The following is a 25,289-nucleotide window of genomic DNA, read 5'->3' as shown; positions in this document are numbered from 1 at the left end:
ACAGATTTTATGAGGAACAGAACAAATATGAGGCAAAAATCTGTTTGTATTTACAAAAGGTGGTGGGTAGGGAAGTCAGGTCCTTGCCATCTGCACTTAAGGTACAGGGTTCAAGCCTGACCTCTCTAGCAACCGGCAGATAGTGACTGGGGCATTACACACACACACACACACACACACACACACACACACACACACACACACAAATGGCTCACTTTCCTGCATAAGAAAAAACGGCTAATTCATAATACGAACGGCAGCCCACTTTTCTGTCTAAGAGCTTCTATTACACTTTCCCTGCTAACACACACATTACACTTTCAAATTGCACATTACACATTCCCTGCTAACCTGAATAAAATTACACTTTTCCTGCTAACCTGAATAAAATTACACTTACCGCTCTGTCCAACGTATAGCTTCCCTCATGGCTGCTTTCCACACACAGCTTACCTTTGGTTTCTGGTTTGGCTGGTTTCTGTTTCCTGTGATAGGCTGAAGGCTTCAGCCTATGGGTGATGCAGTCCAGTCTTCTCTGTGTGTGGGTGATGACAACCGCACAGACTTCTGGGTTGCAGGGCAGAGATGCCTTTTTCCCTTGTCCAGACAGGCAGTCTGGATAAGGGAGAAAGGCATCTCTGCCCTGCAACCCAGAAGTCTGTGCTGTGAGCATGCGTGGAGGTTTTTTTTTTTTGTTTTTTTTGTTTTTTTTTTTGTTTTGTTCCTGTTTTGATTTTATGTTTGCCGTTTTTTTTTCTTTTCTTTTTATAGGTGGGAGGGCTGCAGTCCTACAGTCCTATAGCATGAGCCGCCCCTGATGTGGACAGTGATGAACTTTGTTTTATGTGGATGGATAGTTTCCTCTATGTCAGCAGTATCTGTTGATGTTGCCGAAGAGGTTTAGATCACTAGACTGATTATTTCTGTTGCCATTTGACTTGCTGATGTGCAATAAATCCATCAGTATTGGGTCAGAGGATGCCTTGTATTGCGGACAGTCGTCACCCCTTAGTAGTCTGTAGGATACAGAGTATAGTGACAGAGTTTTAAGTTTCAGTCTTTTTTAATAGTTTTTTCTCACTACTTGCATTGTAAACTAAAGGAAATATGATCTGACAGGAGAGATTGGGGCATTATAATCTCATCAGCTGTACCCTTATGGTGCATTATGGGTAAGAAGTAGTTTTCAAGAAAATAAGATCAGTAAGCATGGCTGCCTCACCAAAATATTCAGGGTGAGGAAATAAATTAGATGTAGGTACTTGTACTGTTGTCAGAGTTGACCTAAATACAACTTCATTATAAGATAGCATTTTGTATAGTTTGTGCTTGTAGCAGCTCTTTAATTTCACAGATATTTCATTTTTGGCAGGCTATTTGATTTAAGCTGTCCTCTTCCCACTTTGGCAAGGCTATTGTTTAGGTTGGGAAATTCAGTCTACCTTTTGCTGCTCAGTGTAAATGAATGGCCCAGGGTCATTATTAAGTTAAAAAGAGTGCTTATATATGAAGCTAAAATCAAACCCCACGGATATAGCATCTCCTCATTTTTAGTGAAATAGCGTTGTTCACCTGAGCAGTAGTGTTCATTTCCAGGGGTGATCTCAATAAGTAACAAAACGGTATTGTTATATAACGAAAGGGCAGTTTAGTTACTGTTATGTAACACACATGCTTGCCTCAGTGGTACATCACTATTACTAACAGTTCAGTAACGGCATTATAATTTCAGTCCTGTGGGCATAACATTTGACAGTTGACGTAGTGGAACAAAAAGCATGGCAGAACGGTTGGAGTATCGTTTCATATTTATGTATACTTTAATATTATATTACTCCATAATTATGGAGTGCACCATAGTGCAGGAAATGACATGAAGAAAATATAAACTGGGTGTAAGTATACCATGACATTATGTATTAAAGAAAAAATGTTATGTCTTAAAGGAAGCCCACTGGTTTCTGATTTAACTGGGCATTTGTCTCAGCTGTAAACTTTACATTTTTCTTTCAGAAGGTCATCGTCTTGTTTCCTTTGTTTTTCTTGCTTTGGCCGTGTCAGTAACACTACCAGTTTGTAGGTGCACAGAAGTGAGACTTGTCACAGGACATGTGCTTTGTATTCAGAATGCTACCAATTTTAGATAAGATGATTGAAGGCATATGCTATGAAAGATTGCAAGAATTCAGGCCTACATCTGGAGTATTTCTGTACGTGATTTCTTATGATAGATTGTATAGAAGGTGTAATGGTATGGTAGAAAACCATTTTCTTAGCTGAATAGCCTATTTGTTTGTAGTTTAGATGCATGCAGAAAAAAATGAGAATTCACTTTTTTTCTTTATTTTAAGGAGTTTGTCTCCAGAAGATGTTAGACAACCTGAAAGAACCACTCTTTATTACAGCTGACATCAATGTGGTCGTTGTAGCACTTACGGTCCTGGGACTGGCAAGTAGGCTGTGGAGACTTTCCTACCCCGGGGGAGTGGTGTAAGTAAGATGTTTTATAAATTGTGCCTTTACTGTGTAAGAAATGTTTTAGCTTCAGTATGTGAGAGTGTAGTTCCCATATAAAGTGTGTGTTCACTGTGCGTAATGGTTTCCGCAAATTATAACTCTTGAGAAAATAATTTTCTGATTGTAGCTTGCACTGGTTATTTTGCTGTATGTATATGTGTTTGTCTCCAGATCTGCTGCTACTTTTAGACTGTACACAGTTATATTGTTTCTGATATTCTTTCTCATTGTGAGCTGCTGTTTCATTTCATATGTGTGGAATTCTGTTCTAGTAACCTCAACTATTTGTTTTTTTTTGTGGGTAATATGTAAAACATTCTGGTACAGATATATGGCTTCAAATTGTGATGTCAGGGGCCCAGACTATTAAAAATCCAGGTAATCTGAGGGATAAGGTGGGGGGAAGGACTGAACATGTTATGAATGATGCTTTTTCCATAGCAGCCGAGGATTTGTTTATATTGTTTCTGATATTCTTTCTCATTGTGAGCTGCTGTTTCATTTCATATGTGTGGAATTCTGTTCTAGTAACCTCAACTATTTGTTTTTTTTGTGGGTAATATGTAAAACATTCTGGTACAGATATATGGCTTCAAATTGTGATGTCAGGGGCCCAGACTATTAAAAATCCAGGTAATCTGAGGGATAAGGTGGGGGGAAGGACTGAACATGTTATGAATGATGCTTTTTCCATAGCAGCAGAGGATTTGTATCTGTAGCAGGAATAGAGGATTTGTTTTCATGCTAGCCTAAACATTTGACATAGGCTGGATGGATTATATCACAGTAAGTCAAGGGGCTGGTTTAGCAAGAAATACAGATGTTACACGTTTGTCAGGCAGCAAATGACAGAGGGTTGTAGAATGAGTGGAAAAATGGTTCTAAACCTTGTAGGAGGATAGAGTATTACTTTCCGTCTACCATGATTACCTCTGTTGAGGCACTAACTGTGAAGGGAGAAATGATGTAGAATACAGGGAAAACTACTTCTAAAGAAGCACAGAAGGTAACTTTTCCAACTACCCAGATTCCATCTGTTATTGCACTGCACTGCAACTTCTGAGCTGAGTTGTGCTTCTTGTTCAGCCAAAGAGGGAGAGAGATCCTGACATTTTGTAGCAGTGCAAGAAGACCAAAATCGTGAGACAGAAGGATTGGAGGAGACTTACATAGGTATTTGCTGATTATATTGTGAATAAACAGGTTTACTGCAAAGTGAGAGGTCAGGCTTTTTTTCTTTATCTGCCATGAGGCATTTTTCAAGTTTTTACAGAGTTTTTGATGATTTAAAAAGGGGGCTTGTGGTGAAATTAAGCACAAAAATCTATCCGTTTTTCCCCATTCTCCGCATAGGTTTGGGATGCCACTTCAACAGTAACAATCCTCTAGAACCAAGGTTCACGTCATCGGGTGGATAGCCCTGCTGCTGCCGTTCTTTCATACCACTTCCATGCACACATACTTACACCATTGGCCAATTTATAACATCCAGTCTACCTCCTGCATGTCTTTGGAGTGTGAGAAGAAATTGGAGCACCTGGAAAAAGCCCATGCGGACACAAGGAAGACATGTAGACAGGTGCAGCCTTAGGTCAATTGATGCCCTAGGGAAAAGGGCTCCACGGCTCCCCCCACCAGACCACCCAGTGCCCCCCATCCTGGTCTACCCTAAATAAGTACTGGAAAAGCTCCCCTGGCGACTGCCTAGTTGGCCTATGCCTAAGGCTGGCTATGCATGTAGCCTGCACACAGAAGGCACCTCAGTCAAGAGTTGAACCAGAGGACCTGTTGCTGTGAGGCGACAACAGTATCCGTTGCATCACTATGTAACCCAATTAAACACAAAAAATATTGATTTCCAGCTGTCCTTTGCTTTTTCAGTTAGTCATTGTAGTGTCTAGTTGACTATTCAGAATGGTGCAGGATGCATGTTCCCTTCCTTCTAGCAGTGCTGTGGGGATGAAGGCTGGGTCACTGATGGCTCCTTAAACTAATTATTTAACACCTCCCCTTTGGCCGTTCAGTAGGCTGAGTTTATTCATAAACCCAGTTCATTGCCTTCACAAACTTGAAATGTGGTCACTGCTCATGTAGTCTGTCTTATTGACTGTTATTCTTGAGTTTTGTATGTATAATTTTACAATTACCACTGTATTCTGCCTTCAGATTCACATCAACATAAAAAAAGTTGTGAAAATGCAAACGTATTTGTTTCTGTCAATTTGGTGAAAATGGAATTTATTTCCTACAAAGTGAATTAGAAAAAAGGGGTGGTGGAAGTTTTCAGGTAACAGACTCAAAAAAGAACACAGAATACATGTGATATGGACTTGGAACATGACTGAGTAATATTATAATGCATTTCAAAGAATCTGGATAGGTGAAAGGGGGGAGATGCAGGCAGTGATGCAGGAGGTGATTATGGACATTTCTTGTATTATTGAAACAAAGGCCAATGACGAGGGAGTGGACATGGACATACCTAGGAATAGTCTGCTCAGGAATGACAGAAAAAGGTGAGGAAGTAATTATTTACACAAAGGCTGTATCAGCATGGGGTCAAGAGACACACCTCCCTAGTGAAAGGGTTGAAAGAGTAGGTAGGGTTAGAATCTGGAGCAAGTTTCCTGACATTTGAACGAGGATAATGCTGGTAGATTAATAAGTGTAACAGCCCTCAGGTAATGGGAAGAGGACTTAATGAGATGGAGGAAAGTGGGTAGAGTGTCACAGTCAGAAGAACAGGCTGAAAAATTCTGAGCCTCTGGTTGGAGAGGGAGTTAACTGAGGTTTTAGACTACAAAGGGTTCAGCAATCTGGTGCTGGATTGTACCACAAGAGAGAGAATTCTGAATGTGGTCCTAACTAACGTGAAAGAGGAGACTTGTGGATGTACGGGTGAAGGTGCCATTAGCTAGAATACACTGCTCTTTGGTTTAGAGTTGAGGAGGTCCAGATGCTGCTATGAACTTTTAAGGAAATTATCATGAGCTGGGAAAAATGGACAGAAAAGAGTTGAGGGACTGTGGACAAATTAAAAACCAAACAGGCTAAGGGAATGAGATGTAGGACTCATGGGATGTGGAAAGTGGTTTAGTGAAGAGACAAAAAGAGGAGAAGAATAGTGATGCTGTAAAGGAAGGTAAAGCAGAAGCAGGACATGTAAGACCTGGAACAGAGGCGATGGTGAGGTGATGGAATAGAAAAGAAACAAAGGTGATGAAGACAACAGAGAGTCTGAAAAGGAGTTTGTAGAAGGAACAAAGATTCAGAAGATAGGGTGCCATTATCTGAAGTATCCAAAGCAGAATGAAAAATGATGAGCTCATATGGAGTGTAATCATGGTCATGGCATGCACAACGTATGTCACGGTGGGGCATTACATCAGGCCATTCATCCAGCTTATTTTCCACCAGAGCTACCAAATTCAGATAACTTCAGCATGATGTGATGGCACAGCCCCTTTCCGTCTCACCAAATTCAGATAACTTCAGCATGATGTGATGGCACAGCCCCTTTCCGTCTCACCAAATTCAGATAACTTCAGCATGATGTGATGGCACAGCCCCTTTCCGTCTCACCAAATTCAGATAACTTCAGCATGATGTGATGGCACAGCCCCTTTCCGTCTCACCAAATTCAGATAACTTCAGCATGATGTGATGGCACAGCCCCTTTCCGTCTCACCAAATTCAGATAACTTCAGCATGATTTGATGGCACAGCCCCTTTCCGTCTCACCAAATTCAGATAACTTCAGCATGATTTGATGGCACAGCCCCTTTCCGTCTCACCAAATTCAGATAACTTCAGCATGATGTGATGGCACAGCCCCTTTCCGTCTCACCAAATTCAGATAACTTCAGCATGATTTGATGGCACAGCCCCTTTCCGTCTCGGCACATAAAACTATTTTCCTAGCCAGCTTTGTGGTATAGAGGAATAAATCCTGAATATGCCAAAGGTAACCCAAGTTCAATAAATGACTCCGGTTCCTGCAGGAACTGGCCAGGAGGGATGGGAAAGAGTGGCCACTGATAGCTCACCTGTCCTAGGGGGACATTGCTCTGGCTTGCCACATGCGTGCCATCTAGAAGGAGGACTAGGTGTACACCCATGATGCTCTGCCATTAGGACAGTCTCACTATGCAACTGAGGGGAAATTGGCATGCAGTGGCGTGCTTTTTAGGAGGCATCAATTGAAGTCATGGGGGGAGTCACAGGGGATGCAGCCAAGGGAATGGGTAGGACACCCACAAGACCATCAAATTGTCCCACTCCATACCACCTATCACTGGAGAACAGAGGGCCAGTTGAGGTTCCCAGGCAGGAATGAATGGACCCCGTAGGGCTTTTGTCTGGACTGGGAGTACCCATCTCCCACAGTGACAAAATCACTTGGCCAGCTGAGTGAAGAGAGGAAAGCAAGGTCTTGTGGGGAGCAAAACAAAAAAACAATTCTTTCCCTGAAAAAATGCACCCCCTCCGTGTTCTTGATCACTAATACCAATGCACAGTACTATGTATGCATGTGTGCTAAATTTTTGGCAAGTACTAACATCTAGCTACTTATAATCATCAACAACCTCTTTTACTCCATTTCTACATGAGGTTGGGGTTTTGCATCTTCTGTCTTAATTCAGTGCCGCCCTTCATGGCAGTGCTCTGAATGTCACTGTCAAGAAATTCAGTGAAGCTTGGGTAAATGGCAGGAGTAACTGTGATTTTCTTCAGGTAGCCAAATGCTTCATCGTCTAATTAGTGACATGGCTGAATGGATAAATGAGATTCCCACTGTCCCTTCCAACTGTCTAGCAAAACCACAGAAACCCCTTTGAGCTTGACTGTTGTCTGGCACTGTGAAGAGACATGAGAAGAGTAGAATAAGAGGGAGGCCTTAGTCGCCAGTGAAATACCACTACTCTTGTAGTTTTTTCACTTACCTGGTGAGGCAGGGGGGTGAGCCAGACCGGGGCTGTTGCTTCTGGCTCCAAGTGCCTGGGTGCAACTCTTCTCCTCAACCACCCCTCCCAGATACTTGCAGACGTTAACCTGTACCACTGTTTTCCTTTCTGTCTCAGTTTATATCTTTGTATGATTTCCCCATTTGTTGCCATGGCATCTGTCTTGTCTGTATTCCGTTTCATCTTGTGGGCTCTCAGTTTTGCATTCCATTCCCCCATCCTTTGCTGAAGGTTTTGTTAGAGTCTGCATACAGCAACTTTGTTGATCTCTGACTTTTTGAGATACGTCTTTCTCTCCATACTGCTGTGAGTATTCCCTGGAGCCATTCTCTACTAACTCACCAAACATTTTGATCATCTGAACCTGTTGCTTTTCCCTGACTTCATTTTCCTTAATATTGTTCTTACATCTTCTGACATACCTGTGGAAGCATGGAGGTGTTTAGGTGAAATGGCAGTGGAGTATTTAACTAGATTGTTTAATGAAATCTTGGAAAGTGAGAAGATGCCTGAGGAATGGAGAAAGTGTTTTGGTACCGATTTTTAAGAATAAGGATGATGTGCAGAGCTGTAGTAACTACAGAGGGATTAAACTGATCAGTCACAGCATGAAGTTATGGGAAAGAGTAGTGGGAGCTAGGTTAAGAAGGGAGGTGATGATGAGTGATCAGCAGTATGGTTTCATGCCAGGAAAGAGGACTACAGATGCGATGTTTGCTCTGAGAGTATTGATGGAGAAGTACAGAGAAGGTCAGAAGGAGTTGCATTGTGTCTTTGTGGATTTAGAGAAAGCATATGACAGGGTGCCTAGAGAGGAGTTGTGGTGTTGTATGAGGAAGTCGGGAGTGTCAGAGAAGTATGTAAGAGTGGTACAGGATATGTACGAGGGTAGTGCGACAGCGGTGAGGTCTGCGGTGGGAGTGACAGATGCATTTAAGGTGGAGGTGGGATTACATCAAGGATCATCTCTGAGCCCTTTCTTATTTGCAATGGTGATGGACAGGTTGACAGACGAGATCAGACAGGAGTCACCATGGACTATGATGTTTGCAGATGACATTGTGATCTGTAGTGAGAGTAGGGGACAGGTGGAGACGACCCTGGAGAGGTGGAGATATGCTCTAGAGAGAAGAGGAATGAAGGTCAGCAGGACTAAGACAGAATATATGTGTGTGAATGAGAGGGAGGATAGAGGAATGGTGAGGATGCAGAGAGTAGAGGTGGCGAAGGTGAATGAGTTTAAGTACTTGGGATGAACAGCTCAGAGTAATGGTGAGTGTGGAAGAGAGGTGAAGAAGAGAGTACAAGCAGGATGGAATGGGTGGAGAAGAGTGTCAGGAGTGATTTGTGACAGACGAGTACCAGTAAGAGTGAAAGGAAAGGTCTACAAGAGGGTAGTGAGGCCAGCTATGTTATATGGGTTGGAGACAGTGGCATTGACAAAAAGGCAGGAGTCAGAGCTTGACATGGCAAAGTTGAAGATGTTAAGATTTGCACTGGGTATGACGAGGATGGACAGGATTAGGAATAAGTATATTAGAGGGTCAGCCCAGGTTGGAAGGTTTGTAGACAAAGCCAGATAGGCAAACTTACGTTGGTTTGGACATGTGCTGAGGAGGGATGCAGAGTATATTGGGAAAAAGATGCTAAGGATGAAGCTGCCAGGTAACAGGAAAAGAGGAAGGCCTAAGATAAGGTTTATGGATGTGGTGAGAGAGGACATGCAGGTGGTTGGTGTGACAGAGGAAGATGCAGAGCACAGGAAGAAATGGAAACAGTTGATCTGCTGTGGTGACCCCTAACGGGAGCAGCCGAAAGAAGAAGAAGATATTCTAGGGTGAGTTCTTCTTCCTCTTTCATCACAGACTGTTTCCAAGGCGGTACAGCTTCTGTGGAGTTTTCTTAATTCAGAAGCTGCTAGAAGTACTCCTGCCATCTGTCTTTGATGTCCTGTGAACTGGTGAGCAGGTTGCTGCTGGCATCCCTTGTGAAGGGTGTCTGATGACTATCTTCTTTATCTTTCTGTCTTTACTTTGCAGCTGGTTAGAGTTTCTTTGGGCCATTTGCTGAGTGCTGAGTCACTTTCCAGAAGCTGGTAACGTTCCTTTAATGCCTTGATCTTTGGTCTCTTAGCTGTCAGTATTCCTTTGCAACCTGGTTTGTCTCTTCTATCTCTCATTTTTCCCACACTCCTCCTTTTGTTTGATAACTTTCTGGACTTCTGCATTCCACCACCAGCTTTCCTTATGTACTTTTATTTCTATACGTGTCATGGCTACATAATCTGTTCTATAGTCTTCACACTTCACACCTGTTTTTTGAGATTTTGCCATTCTTCCTCAGCTCCACCTATTTCCTCCTCCTCCTGATGTCTTAGAGTCTTGACTATTTCCTTGAACTCTTGTGCTTTCCCTCCAGTAAACGTCCAGGGCTTCAGCCTAGTCTCTGAACTTTACTGCCTTCTCTGATCACTGTTTGCAGCTGATTATGGCCACTAGTAGTTTATGCTGAAATCTGATTGTTTTACTGATGATGTCCTTGCAATCACTGATTTTATCCAATGCCCTGCCCTTACTAGAAGAAAGTTTAACTGAGTTGCATGGTGACCCCTTTTGTATGTGATCTGGTGAGACTCTTCCTGAACCATGTGCTGGCCACCATAAAGCCATTTGCCAGTTCATAATCTAGAATGGGCTCTCCTTTATTCCTGTTCTCCTACTTGTGCATTGATGTGAACTCAGAGAGCCCTTGTATCCCTTTCTGCCTGTCCCAATATGTGCATTCAGGTCCCATTTATCAGCACCGACTGATATCCTGTTTATCTAGTAGGCCCTGCAACTGCTGCCTGAATGTACTCTCTTCCTTGTACTAACAAACCAGCTGTGAGGCATAGGCTGAGAATATGGATATCTGTTCAGTGGAGGCTGATTGCTATGAATCTGTCATTAATTCTGACGGCAACCCTCACTGCCTTCTAAAGCCTGTCTCCTGACATAGTTCCCACACCATATCTAGTTTGGCCTTCCCCTCAGTAGACTCTAGATCCCAAGGCAAGTGGCTTTGCTGCCCTGCTCTTCCATCTTCTCTTTTGAATACAGAGGATATCCCACATCCTCCTTACCGTTATCACCTACTTCCAGGCTGTATCTTGTCAGGGAACCTATACTGAGTGTAGCAACCCTTGGTTTATGTCTGACAGGTTGATTGGTTTTATGTACAACTTTCATTCACCAGATCTATCCCAGGTAACCCAAGTTGGGCAACTGGACTGTCTGGACATTAGCTTATTGACACAGCAACTTTATAGTTGACACTAGCCAGTAGAGGCACATAGATCCCTCCTACCTTTAGCATGGCTTCCTGGAACTGGTCAGAGTAGGCATGGTCCTAAACCCACTTATGAGCAGTAAATACTCATGTCCATTTTTGGTGACTTTAGAGCAGTAAATACTCATGTCCATTTTTGGTGACTTTAGATGATTTGGTCAGACTGACTAAAGTCAATTTTACACTGTCAAGTGGCTAGCCCTGACACCATCTGCAGTTTGTGATCTGTGCTCTCCTGACTAGAGGATACTGTACAGCAGAACTGATGCCTAAAGCAGTTGGTCAATACAACTTTTCCAACCGGCAACAAGTAGAAATCCATGCTACTACCCCCCCAACTCCATTCTGGGTTGAGTTTGAGGTGAAAACACCAAGCATGATTTTGGCAGGTGGGAGGATCCCCACAGAGACACAGGGATAACTTGCAAACTTTACAGGCATTGGTCAGAGGTCCGAATCAAACCTTGTATTTTGTGCTTGGGAGGTGAAGCCCTTAACCATTGTACCACATATTTACTTGTAAGTTTATTCACTTACACAAACTCAAAAACTAGCAGCAATAATGAGGAATGTTAACCAGCTTGTTTGCTTTACAGTGGTACTTGCATGGTGTCAGTAATGTGGTATATTAAGTAATATGCCTACAGTATTTCTGTGTACAAGTACAGACTTTATAGGACTGTTTTACCCAACATAATGCTGTGTGTGTGTGTGTGTGTGTGTGTGTATTATTTTTATTTTTAATAAATAGATACACACACAGGTATGTGTATAGGGGTGCAGTGCATTTTGTGTTGCAAAGCAGACTACTGTAGCTTTAAATCGAATGTTCTGGTTGTCACTGTAAAGATACGACAACCATGGGGTGTACAAGGGAGGCTTGACTACTGCACAAAATATTTTAGAGTCGCATGCTCTGAAATTATTTCCAGACGCATTGACTTGCCTCATCAACCATTTTTTTTTATTGACATCATGGGTATTTTATCTTTATTTAGTACACCCATATTGGGTGTGTGTGTGTGTGTGTGTGTGTGTGTGTGTGTGTGTGTGTGTGTCTATACATGCATGCATGTATATGTGTGTGTGTGTGTGTGTGTGTGTGTGTGTGTGTGTGTGTGTGTGTGTGTGTGTGTATATATATGTGTGTGTGTGTGTCTATACATATATATATATATATATATATATATATATATATATATATATATATGTGTGTGTATATATATATATATATATATATATATATATACACACACACACACACACACACACACACACACACACACACACACACACACAGTGGGCATAAAAAGTGTACATACCCCTGTTAAAATGCCAGGTTTTTGTGATATAAACAATGAGACCAGAAGAAATCATTTCAAAACTTTTCCCACCTTTAATGTGACCTATAACCTATACAGTTCAACTGAAAACAAATCTGTTAGGGTAAAATATAAAAAAATTATGTGCAATAAGCTGGTTGCATAAGTGTGCACACCCTTAAACTAATACTTTGCTGAAGCACCTTTTGATTTAATTACATCATTCATTCTTCTTGGGTAGGAGTCTATCAGTATGGCACATCTTGACTTGGCAATATTTGCCCACTCTTCCTTGCAAAAGCACTCCAAATCTGTCAGACTGCGAGGGTATATCTTGTGCACAGCCGTCTTCAGGTCACCCCACAGGTCTGGGCTGTGGCTGGGCCATTCCAAAACTTTAATTTTCTTCTGGTGAAGCCATTCTTTTGTTGATTTGGATGTATTCTTGGGGTCATTGTCATGTTGAAAGGTGAAATTCCTCTTCATCTTCATCTTTCTAGCAGACGCATGAAGATTTTGGCCAAAAAGTGACTGGTATTTGGAACTCTTCATAATTCCCTCCACCTTGACTAAAGTCCCAGTTCCAGCTGAAGAAAAGCAACCCCAAAGCATGATACTGCCACCACCATGCTTCTCCGTGGGGATGATGTTCTTTTGGTGCTGAGAAGTGTTGTTTTTGCGCCAAACGTTCCTTTTGGAATTGTGGCCAAAAAGTTCATCCTTGCTCTCATCAGACCATAGCACATTTTCCCACATACTTTTGAGAGACTTGATGTATTGTTTTGCAAATTTTAGCTGGGCCTGGATGTTTTTCTGTGTAAAAAAACAAAAAAAAAGGCTTCCATCTTACAACCCTACCCCATAGTCCAGACATATGGAGAATACGGGAGATTGTTGTCACATACAACCAGTACTTGCCAGAAATTCCTGCAGCTCCTTCAGTGTTGCTGTAGGCCCCTTGGCAGCCTCCCTGACCAGTTTTTGTCTTGTCTTTTCATCAATTTTGGAGGGATGTCCAGTTCTTTGCAACGTCACTGTTGTCCATATTTTCTCCACTTTTTGATGACTGTCTTCACTATGTTCCATACCTTTCAACAATGAGATCCCTTTGATGCTTTGTAAGCTCTGTGTGAACCATGGCTTTTGCTGTAGCAGGCAACTGAGTAAATGTCAGGAAAATCCTACTTGGACAGCCGGTATACAAACCAATCAAAAACCGCATGGCAGATCCTCTCCTGTTTAATTATGAACTGCTCGCTGTTTCACCAGGATTTTCAACAAGCAGTGCAGGACTCGGGATTGGGCTGCTGATCTCAGGACAGTCCCACTCAAATAGGGATGTCTGGTGACCCTGGCTGCAGGAGACACAGAAAGAAACGAGCATGTGAATTTGACAAAGAGAATTTCAGAATGGATATTCAGCAGAATATCAGGAATGGAGGAAAAGGGGAGTAATTATACTAATTGGTAGAGGGGCTCCAGTAGTGATAGATTAGGAAAAAAGACAAACAAATGGTACATTTGTGGTAGTAAGGCTCTATTTGCTAAGGAGGGGGATTACAGTGGCATGTATTTATATTCCATCAAAAACTGCTTTTATGGACCTTAAGAATGTCAAAAGGCAGGTGTGAGATTTAAGCTGCTGTATCCAGAAAATTTTGGGAGGAATAATCAACTCTCAGCAGGGAATATTATTTATAGGTGGGGACAGGAAATTGATTGATTTGCAATAGTGAGGATGTGTCAGGGCGACCTAGATGGAAGTCTAGAAGATTTAGGATGTTTGCTTAACCCACGTAGACCCCAAAGATTTTTTCCCCAAGTAGATGGCAAATGTTGGAGGCATGATGGGGAAGAAAGAGGTAGCTGAGAAAGTAATGTTTTGGGAATGCAGTGAGTTGGCAGATTTTAAAATTCCTTACAGATTTCTTTGTCAGAAATATTGAGTGAACAAAGTGTGACTAAGGAAATTATTTTTTGAGATGGGATACAAGATCTGAATTGCTTAGACATAGTAATACCTTGTTAAATTTAATTCTGGTGGCTGCCAAAAAAGCAGTTATTAGAAAATGGAAATTGAAGGCTAAACCAATTGTATTTAAAGCAGGGAATATTGTAACGGAGATAAAAGAACTGGAGGTGGGATCTTTGGAAAAAGGTAGGAGTAAAGTACATAGAAAAAATAGAAATTGTGGGAATAATACTTGCCGAATAATGTTTTGGAGGAGGAGTGAGGTTTATGGGAAGAGAAGAATTGAGCAATTTATGAAATGCTGTATTGATGATTATATAAAAGCGTGTATGTGGTGTATAATGTTTGTAACTGTGAACATATTAACATGTTTGCTTTTATATAAATGTATATTTGCCTCTGTCTTAAGTGATAAACTCAGTCAAAGTCTTTAAATAGTATCATTTTCCTAACCATTTACTCCACGATAACATTTCTGAAAAAGTACTTGTGTGTTTTTAAAACCTGACAACTCGTTATGCTCCCTCAAACATTCCCCCACACCTCTCTCTTTCCCATTACATTTCCAGCATTAGCTTTGTACCTGAGGAAAAAAAATCTCTGAACTCTGCTTGGAATTTAAAAATGTGTATAGAAACACTTCCTGAGCCTTCTTGTTGCACTCCTGGAAGCCCTACAGATGCCCCCCCCATTCTCCCCTTAAAAATGGTATTTTCAGTCTCTCTTCTCAGTCATCTCTTAACCTGCTCTGACTGATTCCTATAGTTATCTTGCAGTATTTTATATGCCCTGCTAAACATCCCTTTTTAATAGCAGCTTCTGTTTTAGAGTCACCTAAAAACTGTACCAGAGCTAGTCTTTCACTAAACACTCTCATATCCCCTTCTCTGTGCCTATGTGGTCATACTAATTCCTGGTTGGAAAGTCATTGTCTAACTTGCAGTCCAAACTTCTGCTTGTTCTCATCCCTGTCTTACCTTTCCCTCCATAATTGTGTGCTCCGTAATAGCTTGTTTCAGTTACTAATTTTCTCCAGTAAATTCCACCCTCTCTTGCCAATTTTCTATACCCCCTACTTGCAGTCACCCCTCTTGATAAAATCTTATTTCTTCATTCCAGTGGTAACTTATTTCTTAGAAAAGTTTCTGCTAATTATTAATACAATGTATTGGTAGTGGTATTCTCCTTAAGGACCCTGCAGTTCTTGTTCGGATACATAAGTTACCGATAGACTTTGTTTTATCTTCTTTACTTTTATATCCTGAAAAAAACTTGAAACTGTTTCAGAATGTTCTACAATGTAGAAAAATGCCCTTTTCCAGATTTTTCTTACATACAAAATTATCATCTGCAAATAATGCTAACTTTTCTTGATTTACCATACCATTTATATCCTTGAATTTGAGAGCCTTCTTTGCCAATTGCTCTAAATGTAAAGAAAATAACAAAGGGGAAAGAAGACACCCCTGCCCTGTTCCTCTGTTCAAATACCGCTTTTTGGAGGGGAACCCTCCTACTGTAAGTCTTGCCACCGACTCTTCATATAGTCTCCTAACTAACCTTAATTAACCATGTCATTCATCAGGGAATGAAAATACAACTGCTGTCATTCCCTTCTCATAAAATCCCAGCTGATCCTAGTGAGTGTTTCTGTACATTAAGATCTTTGTCCCTCATGACATGTAAATGTCTCAGCATATCACTGATGTTCATCGTGCATACAGCTGCAGTCATAACTGATGGGGTTCTCCTGCCGTCAGGTGGGTCCTTGGTCGGCCGAATTCCAAAGTCTAGGTCCGGCGTCGGTTGTCGTCACTTCTTCCCTGACGTCAGTGCGACAGGGGTATAAAGGTACCAGCCGACGCCATTTTCTTCAGTCTTTCTTGCCGCGCGGTGCCCAAAGCAGAAGCAGTTCGCAAGTGCCGGTCGGCCAGCTCCTGAGATTACGAAAATTTGGAAACCGAAGTCTTCTTGAAAGCTAAGTACCCGTTAGAAACTTTTCTTGCCTCAGACCGATGTCAGACAAAGTTAATAATTGTATTTCTTGTGGGAAGCAAATAACGCATAAGGATTTCCATTCCCTCTGTATACCTTGTTTAGGCCCAGACCACGATGTCTCGGTCTGTCACTTTTGTGCTACATTCAACAAACGCACCATTAAGCGTTGGGCGGAGTTCGCCCAGCATTATTTTGGGAAAGCATTTAACTATATTATGTCGTCGGATATACTCCGACTTCAGTTTTGTCTAAAAAACGCAAAGATAAGGACCGACACACGAGGTCAGTGGCCTCTACCGACACCACGCCAAAGCCGACTACATGTGCTCCGGTTCTCAGCAAGGCGCCTACGCAGCCCCTGACTACCGACGACACTTCTTTGATGGTGTCTCCTGTGCCCGAGGTCGCAGGCTCCTCGGCCCACACCCCGACTACAGATACCGAAGCCACTCTTGGCATTGAAATTCAGAATGTGGACAGGTCCACCTCCACTCAAGGTGTCTTAAGACCTTCCTCTTCTTTCTCCATCAAGGGTTTCACTAAGTCTAAAGCAACCATGAACTTTAAGAGACCAGCTACACAGGGCCCATCTCCAGGCCCCATGCCTAAGAAACAGATGCTTAAAATGGCTGAGGATTTAATTACTCTTATCAGAGGTTCTCAGCCCCCACCGGACAAAAGGCCCAGAGTGGAGGAAGATTCCCCCTCCTCTGATCAGGGCTCCATTATCTCAGCGCACTCTGATGATCAGGAACATTCTTACTCCCCTTTTGAAGATTCTGATGCGGAGGAGTCCATCCCTTCTGTATCCCCCCCCCCCCTGAGGATTACTCATTTGGGGAAACTTTGCATACCTTAAGGGAACACTTCCACTGGGAAGGCCAAGATTATTCAGATTCCAAGAAAAGGCTTAGGGAATTTCTCTTGCTACCTCAGCACAGGCCTCTGGCTATACCTCCTGTCTTGGACATCCTAGATTATGTTTACTCGGAGGCCTGCCTTAACCCGGACTCTCTACCTCCAGCTCCAGTTAAGCCTGACGGGTACTACAGGGTTCCTGACTCACACCAATTTCTATACAAAAGCCATGCTGCTGACCCAGAAACCATCTCACAGGGCCCCAAGGGAGTTAAGGCCTCCATTGCTAAAAATCCATTACCTTCCGAGAGATTCCAGATCCTTAGAAAGGTGGGGAAAAAAGGTATATACCTCGGCTACCTTAACCATGAGGGCCTTAAACTGTCAGTTCCATATGCTAAAATACCAGCAGTTTTTGTTATCACAATTGAAAAGTAAAATGTCACAACCTGAACAACCAGACTTGAAGGAGTTGCAGGATTTGATGCATAGTGCAGAACAAGTGGGTAAGCATATCTTACAATGTGGTTTTGATGCTCTAGAGGCCTCATGTAGAGCTGCTGTTACAGGATCAGTCATACGTAGGCATGCCTGGCTCAAGGAACAAGCTTTGCTTGATCATGTCAAAGCTAAATTACTAGACGCCCCTCTTCAAAAGGATGTACTATTTGGTGCTAATGCTGAGGAGGTATTAAGGAAAATGGAGGAAAAGGCTAAATCAATGCAAACTGTGAAAGATTTTCTACAGGTACAACCCCCACGTTTTAGTAGAAATTGGCCTTCCAAAAACTGGTCCTTTCCTGCCATGGACAGACCCCAAAGAGGCAGATACAGGCGCCCGAGGGGCAGGGGACAATCCCAAGGATCGTTTAGAGGCAGACAATGGCAAGCTCCTACACAAAGAGGTGGTGAGGATAACTCGCAATCTTTCAGAAAGCAAACCCAATGACTTTCCCCTTTGCATGCCAACCAAGTCTCAAATGGCAGCCCCCTTAGGAGGAAAGCTGGCATTATTTTTGAAAAATTGGCATATTGTCACAAAGGACAAATGGATCCTGGACATTATAAACAGAGGCTACAAATTCCATTTTCACACCCTTCCAAAAATGAGAGGCATGCCAAACCTGCCACACAATCAAAGGGCAGAGGCACAAAGGCAAATTACAGATCTCATAAACATGAAAGCTATTCAAGTGGTACCTACGCACGAACAAGGTCAAGGTTTTTATTCCAGGCTATTTCTGGTACCAAGGAAGGGAAAAGATTGGAGACCTATTTTGGACCTATCCACCCTAAACACATTTCTACTCGTACCAAAATTCAAGATGCTCACTCTACAGCAACTTCTTCCCATGCTGGGCAAGGAGTCTTAGCTGGTAACATTGGACCTCAAGGAGGCATACCTGCATGTCCCAATCAGACAAAATTGCAGAAGGTACCTCAGATTTCTTGCAGGTTCAACCCATTATCAATTCTCTGCATTGCCCTTTGGCTTATCTACTGCGCTCAGAGTATTCGCGAAATGCCTAGCATCAGTAATTGCCTACTGCAGACTTCAAGGGATACAAATATACCCCTATTTGGATGACTGCCTGATCCAAGTGGACAGCAAGCACATTCTTCTGAAACATCTGGCTTATGTAATAATGTTGTTGAACTCTCTGGGATACACAGTCAACAAAAAGAAATCAAGGCTAATACCCTCTCAGAAGATAATTTTCCTGGGTGCCAGTTTGGACACAAACATCCAGATGGCCTACCTCACGCCAGAGAAGCAGGGGCAACTAATTCAATACTTCAGAACACTAGCAAACTGCACCAGGCTGACTGCAAGGAAAATCCTGCAGGCTCTGGGATTCATGGCATCTTGCATCTTACTAATCCCATGTGCAAAGCTGCATATGAGGAAACTACAATGGTACCTGAAAAACATATGATCTCAACACAGCCACAGTTGGGAAACAATAATACCACTGATTCCATGTCTTCAAAAGGAATTTCTGTGGTGGGCTCAAGCAGGTCAAACAAACACAGGTCTTCCATTCAGCAAGCCTCAAGCAAATCAAGTCATCACAACAGATGTCTTGGACTACGCCTGGGGGGCGCACATGACAGACCGGTGCATTCAGGGCAAATGGTCCCGAAAAGAAAAGCACCTTCACATCAATCAAAAGGAAATGCTAGCAGTAATAAATGCTATTATAGCTTTCAAGGACCTTCTACAACCAGGTCAACTATTGATAAGAACGGACAACACCACAGTTATGTGGTACATAAACAAGCAGGGAGGAACACATTCTTACCCCCTATGCAGACTGGCCATGTCACTTTGGAACATGGCCATGGACTTAAAATAGAACTACAAGCACAGTACTTGCCAGGCAAGGAAAACACGCTGGCAGACAACCTAAGCAGGAATATGACAGATCCACACGAATGGAAATTGCATCCAAAAGTTTTTACAGAAATAATCCAAGAATGGGGAAGGCCAGACATAGATCTCTTTGCCTCCCACAAAAATCATCAATTGACAAAATTCTGCTCAAGGATTTTCCATCCAAAGGCCTGGAGAGTGGACGCTCTCTCTTTCAGTTGGACATCAATGACAGTTTATGCCTTCCCACCTCTTCCTCTGCTGCCCAAAGTTCTATTGAAAACCAGAGCAGACAGACCAACGATGATTCTCATTGCTCCGGACTGGCCAAGGCAACACTGGTACCCACTCCTGAGGAGCCTGACACATTCCCCACCATGGACCCTGCCTCTAATGCCTCTTCTTCTGACCTCAGCACAGCTTTAAAACTCTTCACAGCCAGCTAACAACACTCAATCTAGCCGCATGGAAGATTCCTTAGCATCACAACAGGCCCTACTCTCCAAGGAGGTGCAGGATGTCATTTTGGAGGCCAGAAGGCCATCAACTAGAAAAGCTTACTCCTCAAAATGGAAATGGTTTTGTGTCTGGAATGAGAAAAAGGGCCAGGATCCTGGAAAACTGAATTTACCTCAAATACTACAATATTTGGCTGAGCTGCTAAGCAGTAGACTTTCATTCTCCTCCATCAAAATCCATGCCTCAGCCATTTCTGCAGAATACAACACTGATCCACCTTTATTCTCTCACCCTCTCTTAAGACAGTTCCTCAGAGGGGCTAAGAATGTAAGACCTCCAAGGAAACGACCAATACCTGCTTGGGATCTTAATTTCATTCTGGAAAAACTGACCTTGCCTCCCTTTGAGCCAGCTGCCTCATCAGATTTGCAATATTTGTCCTGGAAAACAGCTTTTTTTCTGGCTATCACCTCAGCTCGTAGAGTTTCAGAACTACAGGCTCTCATGGCTGTCCACCCTTTTATCATCTTCCATCAGGACAGAGTTTCCTTACGAACCAACCCGTCCTTTATGCCTAAAGTGTATCCAGGGTAGCTTTAAATCAGGCCATACATTTACCTACTTTTTATCCTAATCCTCAAAACAAAGGGGAGAGATTACTACATTCCTTGGACATCCACAGACAACTGCGTTATTATTTGGACAGAACAAAGCTTTTCAGAAAATCAGAACAGCTCTTTGTGTCCTATGCGGTAGGAGCTCAAGGAAAGCCAATTTCCAAACAGACAATCTCAAAATGGATAGCCCACTGCATATGTTTTTGCTATTCCTTTCATGGCAAAACTGTACCTACAGGCATTAGAACTCATTCCACCAGGGCCACAGCCACCTCTGCAGGCTTCCTCAGAGGAGTTCCTACCAAGGATATCTTGGAAGCAGCCACTTGGAGTTCTGTGCATACCTTCTCCAAGCACTACAACCTACCATTATACTCCAAATCTAGAGCAGGCTTTGCCACTGCAGTCTTGCAGGGCATTTTGGCTCCTCCTAGTTCCACCTAGTGCCTACCACCCCTTTCTTAGCTTTGAGATTCTACCCATCAGTTATGACTGGAGCTGTATGCATGATGACCATAGTACAGTTTTGTACCTACCATAAATGTAGATGTTCGAGTGCTAATACAGCTGCAGTCCAGGTTTCCCTCCCTCCTTCCCCTCTTGGAACAGGCCTATAGGCTAACACATCCTCATACAACCTGATTGGGGTATTCATTTATGATGTATTTGCTTGCAACTACTGTATTTTGATTATATTGCACTGCATTATTACACAAATTTATGTATTGCCTTCCTTCTGGGGGCACCTGACATCTGGGGTAAGAAAAACTGAAGAAAATGTCGTCGGCTGGTTCCTTTATACCCCTGTCGCACTGACGTCAGGGAAGAAGCAACGACAACCGACACTGGACCTAGACTTTGGAATTCGGCCGACCGAGGACCCACCTGACGGCAGGAGAACCCCATCAGTTATGACTGCAGCTGTATTAGCACTCGAACATCTACATTTATGGTAGGTACAAAACTGTACTTTCTGCCCTTATCTTTGTTATTTGTACACAAAATATAAGGGTAAAAACTACCATGGTAATGCAAGGCTAGGTTTACTAAGATCCTCAATAGATCCTACCACCATCAATGGTGTTTTCTAATATTCCACTTGCATCTGGGATCATCATTGTTCTATTAATGTTATTAAATGCTGACCTTCCTTCCTCAAAACCACAATCATTAATATCTATCAATTTTGTCTTCACCTTTGGCTTTCTCTTAGGAAGTATAGACATAAGCACTTTTGTACTCCTGGTTTAAAATTGAAATGGGTCTATATGAAGCTAAGCCTGAAGGGTCTTTACCCTGTTAGGGTAATATGACGATAGCTTTGTTTCAAGATGCTGGTACCTCCCTCATCTTTTAAAATAACTTTGAACAAAACCTCTCAGATCTTTAGCACTTTCTTCCCTCCCAGTTTCCACATTTTTACATGAATGCAGTCTGTTCCTGGAGAATTCCTGTGAATTGTTTTTATATCACCATTTTAGCTCATCTATTCCTAGCTTAGCTATTAACTCTTGAGCTTCATCTTCCTCTACCCCTGGCATAATTAAGCCCTCCATAAATATTTCCATTTGTGTCTTTTCTTAGTTTCCACATTCCTTTGCTTTATAAACATTTGCATAATATTTCTGATATATGTAATACCTGTGTAGGATCTCTGGTTATCTTTCTTGCGCTAAATTTGACAACAACCCTTTCTACTTTGTTGCCTAAGTTGAGCTAAATGTTTTTGTGCACTGGAGTTTTCATATCATCAAAAATAGTTGCTTAACAATAATGTTTCTAAACTCTTACACATTATCCAAATGCTCCCTTATTTCTCTTTAGCAGTCTTCAGTTGTTCCTCTTCTCATTCAGATACTATCCTTATTCTGCAGTACTTTAACCTTTGTCAGCCCTTCTAAATAATTCTTGTTGCTTTCCTCCATTTCTACCTTGTTTTTAAACTCCATTTCCATTTTATTCCACTCTCTGTTGATCCCTTCTGAAGAAATGTCTCTCTTCCCTAATAATTTTCAACACATTTCCACTACCTATTTCTCTTAAATATCTGTCTTTTTAACAGGTAAGTAGGAAAACATCACTGTGTCATTTTTACTTTATTAGCCTGCATTTGCATTGTAGTTTTTATTGGTGCATGATCTGAAATAGCTATTGAATGTGTCTCTCTGTTTCCAATTAAATACACATGCTCCTGTGAAATATAATTTATATCTAGTCTAGCCCAGTTATTGTGCCTTGGGGAATAATATATAAATTCTGTCTGAATTCCTGCTACTGAATTCACATCTTCCATGCCAAATATCAGAAATCTAGACTGTTTTCTTATGTTTTCCCTTCTAGGTCCCTGATACATCCTCTCTATTGCAAATCAAGTTCCAGTCCCCACCCATTACTAATACTACCTGCTACAAACTGAGTATTTCTCTTAAACTTTTCTTAAGCTCCATAAATCAGCTTTTGATGGAATATAGATGTGTGCCATTATAATCCTTTCCCTTCTCTAATAGGTCTCCTGATACATCCTCACTTTTGCAAATCAAGTCCCAGTCCCCACTTATAAGTAATATTCCCTGATTGTTTCTCCCAAAATGTTCTTAAATTCCATAATAGCAATTTTTTTATGGCATATAAATACATGCCAGCTTAATCTTCCACCCCTGCCAGTAGCCTCTTACTACCAGAAAGCTACATTTGTTGTCTTTTTTTTGTCCATTTTGATAACTATTAGAGCTCGCTAGCAATCAGTATTATTACTCCTCTCCTTTTTTCTTTGTCCCAGATATTCTGCTACATGCCTATCCTGAAATCCCTTCTTTGTCAAATTCACGTGTTCATTTCTGTTCAGATGTGTTTCTTGCAACATTGCTATTTACACCCTATGTTTTTTAATATAATTCAGTACTATTTGCTTTTTGTCATAGACTCATAGGCGTATACTAGGCTAACAACCACTGGAGCCTTTAGAAGTCTAACTGTGTAAGAGCAGTTACAGTCATTGATAATATAGGCAAAATAGCCATAATAATAAAAAGCTATTACTCCCATCTGTTCTACATGACAGTTCTTCTGAATGTACAGTTTGAACCTTTGGCTTACATGCTTACTCTGTTTGCCAGGTTAATCTGTTATGCAGCTGCTGCGTGAGTCACATTTTCACAACTTTTTTCTTGAACGAAAACACTCAAAAACTAAATACATTTCCAGAACTCCCATCTCCTTTTAACTTGGAATAAACACACAAAACTATGTACATTTTATCAAATGAAATTTCCCCCTCCAGATAGCGCTAGTTGCTCCAAGCTGATGGCTGCATCCACAGGCATTCCCTAATCTAAAATTAAGGTTACCCATGCTAAAGCACACCCACAGCCTGTGTTCTCCTTACACTGATTGGTATCTGTTCTTTTCTTATTACTTTTTCCACTGCCAGATGCATGCATGCATGCTTTCTGTAAACATTAACTGTTAACCCTAAGAAAAAGTGCACTGGTTACCTTTAAATAAATATTTGTTTATTTATTGGCATTTGTTGACCGGGAAAGTCCACTAGGTACAAAGATACCCATTTTCAGTGGAGGTCCGGGGAGAAAAGCTCCACATATATACAAACATCAGACACAAATATCAAGCAAAATATAGCAAACTATGACGTACAGATCAGGAGGGAAGGCTCCAAAAATTAAGACAGATGACTACTGTTACAGAAGAACATAATTGCATAAAAGATATTATTTACACATTACTATATAAACACCATATCATAAGTAAAAACTATATCACAGGAAAAGCAAGGTGTACAAGTACTAGAGTATTATAATTCAACTGAGTTGATTGAGAAATCAGAGGTGCTATTAAGGTGGGATTATAGTTGAAAAAAACTTATAGGATTATGGGGGCTTAAATTGCATTTCACATGTACAGCTAGGGTTTTGTAAAAAGTAGGTTTTTAGTGCAGCTTTAAAGCACTTCAGGGAGTCTAGTTGAGTAATGGAGGAGGGGAGGACATTCCAATGTTTGGCTATACTGTGTGAGTACAGGCATTGTCCTGCTCTCTTGTTGAGTTTAGCTATACTTTAGAAGGGTTTTCAGTAAAGAACTGAGGGATCAAGTGGGGGTGTATGTATGCAAGATAGATTGGAGAGCTGGGCACTTATCGGGTTGAAAAGTAATTTATGGGCAGTAGTTAGTTGGGTAAACTGGAAATAGTGGTGAAATTCTAGCCAGGATAGGTTTGACAGTGTGATGCAGTGATGTGAGCGGTTATGTAAGTTAGAAGCAAATTTTGCTATCTTGTAGTAGCATTGTTATAGTTTATTACTGAGTGATGTTTGGAGGTTGATGAAAATGGGGCTCCCGTATGTTAGAAATGGAATGAGCAGGGTGTTAGCTAATTTGATCCTAGTTTGTTTGTCAAGGTAAAGTTTATGTCAGTACAATTTGCCCAGTTTGAAGTGGGTTTTCTTTACTGTGTTGAGAATGTGTTGTTCAAAAGAGAGTTTGTTGTCGATAGTAATTCCTAGAAGTTTTGCGGATTGTGCCTTTTCTATCTCAGTTTTGTTATGTGATGAAGTTTTGAATTCTGTAGTTGGAGGTTTTGATGAGAATAATAACAGCTTAGTTTTTTGGGGGTTAAGCATTAGTTGAGAGTCATTCAGCCAAGTCTCTATAGAGGAAAAGGCATCTTGGGTGATTTTTTGGAGGTTAGAGAAATTATTGGAGTAAGAGATGATAGTTGAATCATCTGCGTATTGAATTAGTATGCTTTGATGGGAGGCTTTATTTAGATCATTAGAGAATATATTGAAAAGTAGAGGTCCTAAAATGGATCCTTGTGTGACACCTGTATTATTAGCAAGATAGTCAGATTGTTGGTTTTACCAT

At 41.6% G+C, this 25,289-nt stretch overlaps 1 protein-coding gene across 3 annotated transcripts in view; it reads left to right on the top strand.

Annotated features, from left to right (window-relative positions):
• Positions 1 to 25,289, top strand: part of POMT1 (protein O-mannosyltransferase 1) — a 1,532,857-nt gene that overhangs the window by 60,101 nt on the left and 1,447,467 nt on the right. For all 3 annotated transcript variants that reach the window (XM_044058401.1, XM_044058399.1, XM_044058400.1), the window contains exon 2: positions 2,352 to 2,490. In XM_044058401.1, coding sequence (XP_043914336.1) covers positions 2,369 to 2,490 — 122 coding nt within the window. In that variant the 5' untranslated portion in view covers positions 2,352 to 2,368. The remainder of the gene's footprint in view (positions 1 to 2,351; positions 2,491 to 25,289) is intronic.

The sequence above is a fragment of the Protopterus annectens genome, chromosome 16.part0 (genome assembly GCF_019279795.1).
Source record: "Protopterus annectens isolate FY-2018-M chromosome 16.part0, PAN1.0, whole genome shotgun sequence".
NCBI classification, from domain to species: Eukaryota; Metazoa; Chordata; order Ceratodontiformes; family Protopteridae; genus Protopterus; species Protopterus annectens.
Note: the sequence above shows the minus strand (reverse complement) of the source record. Positions and strands in the feature narration are given on the sequence as shown.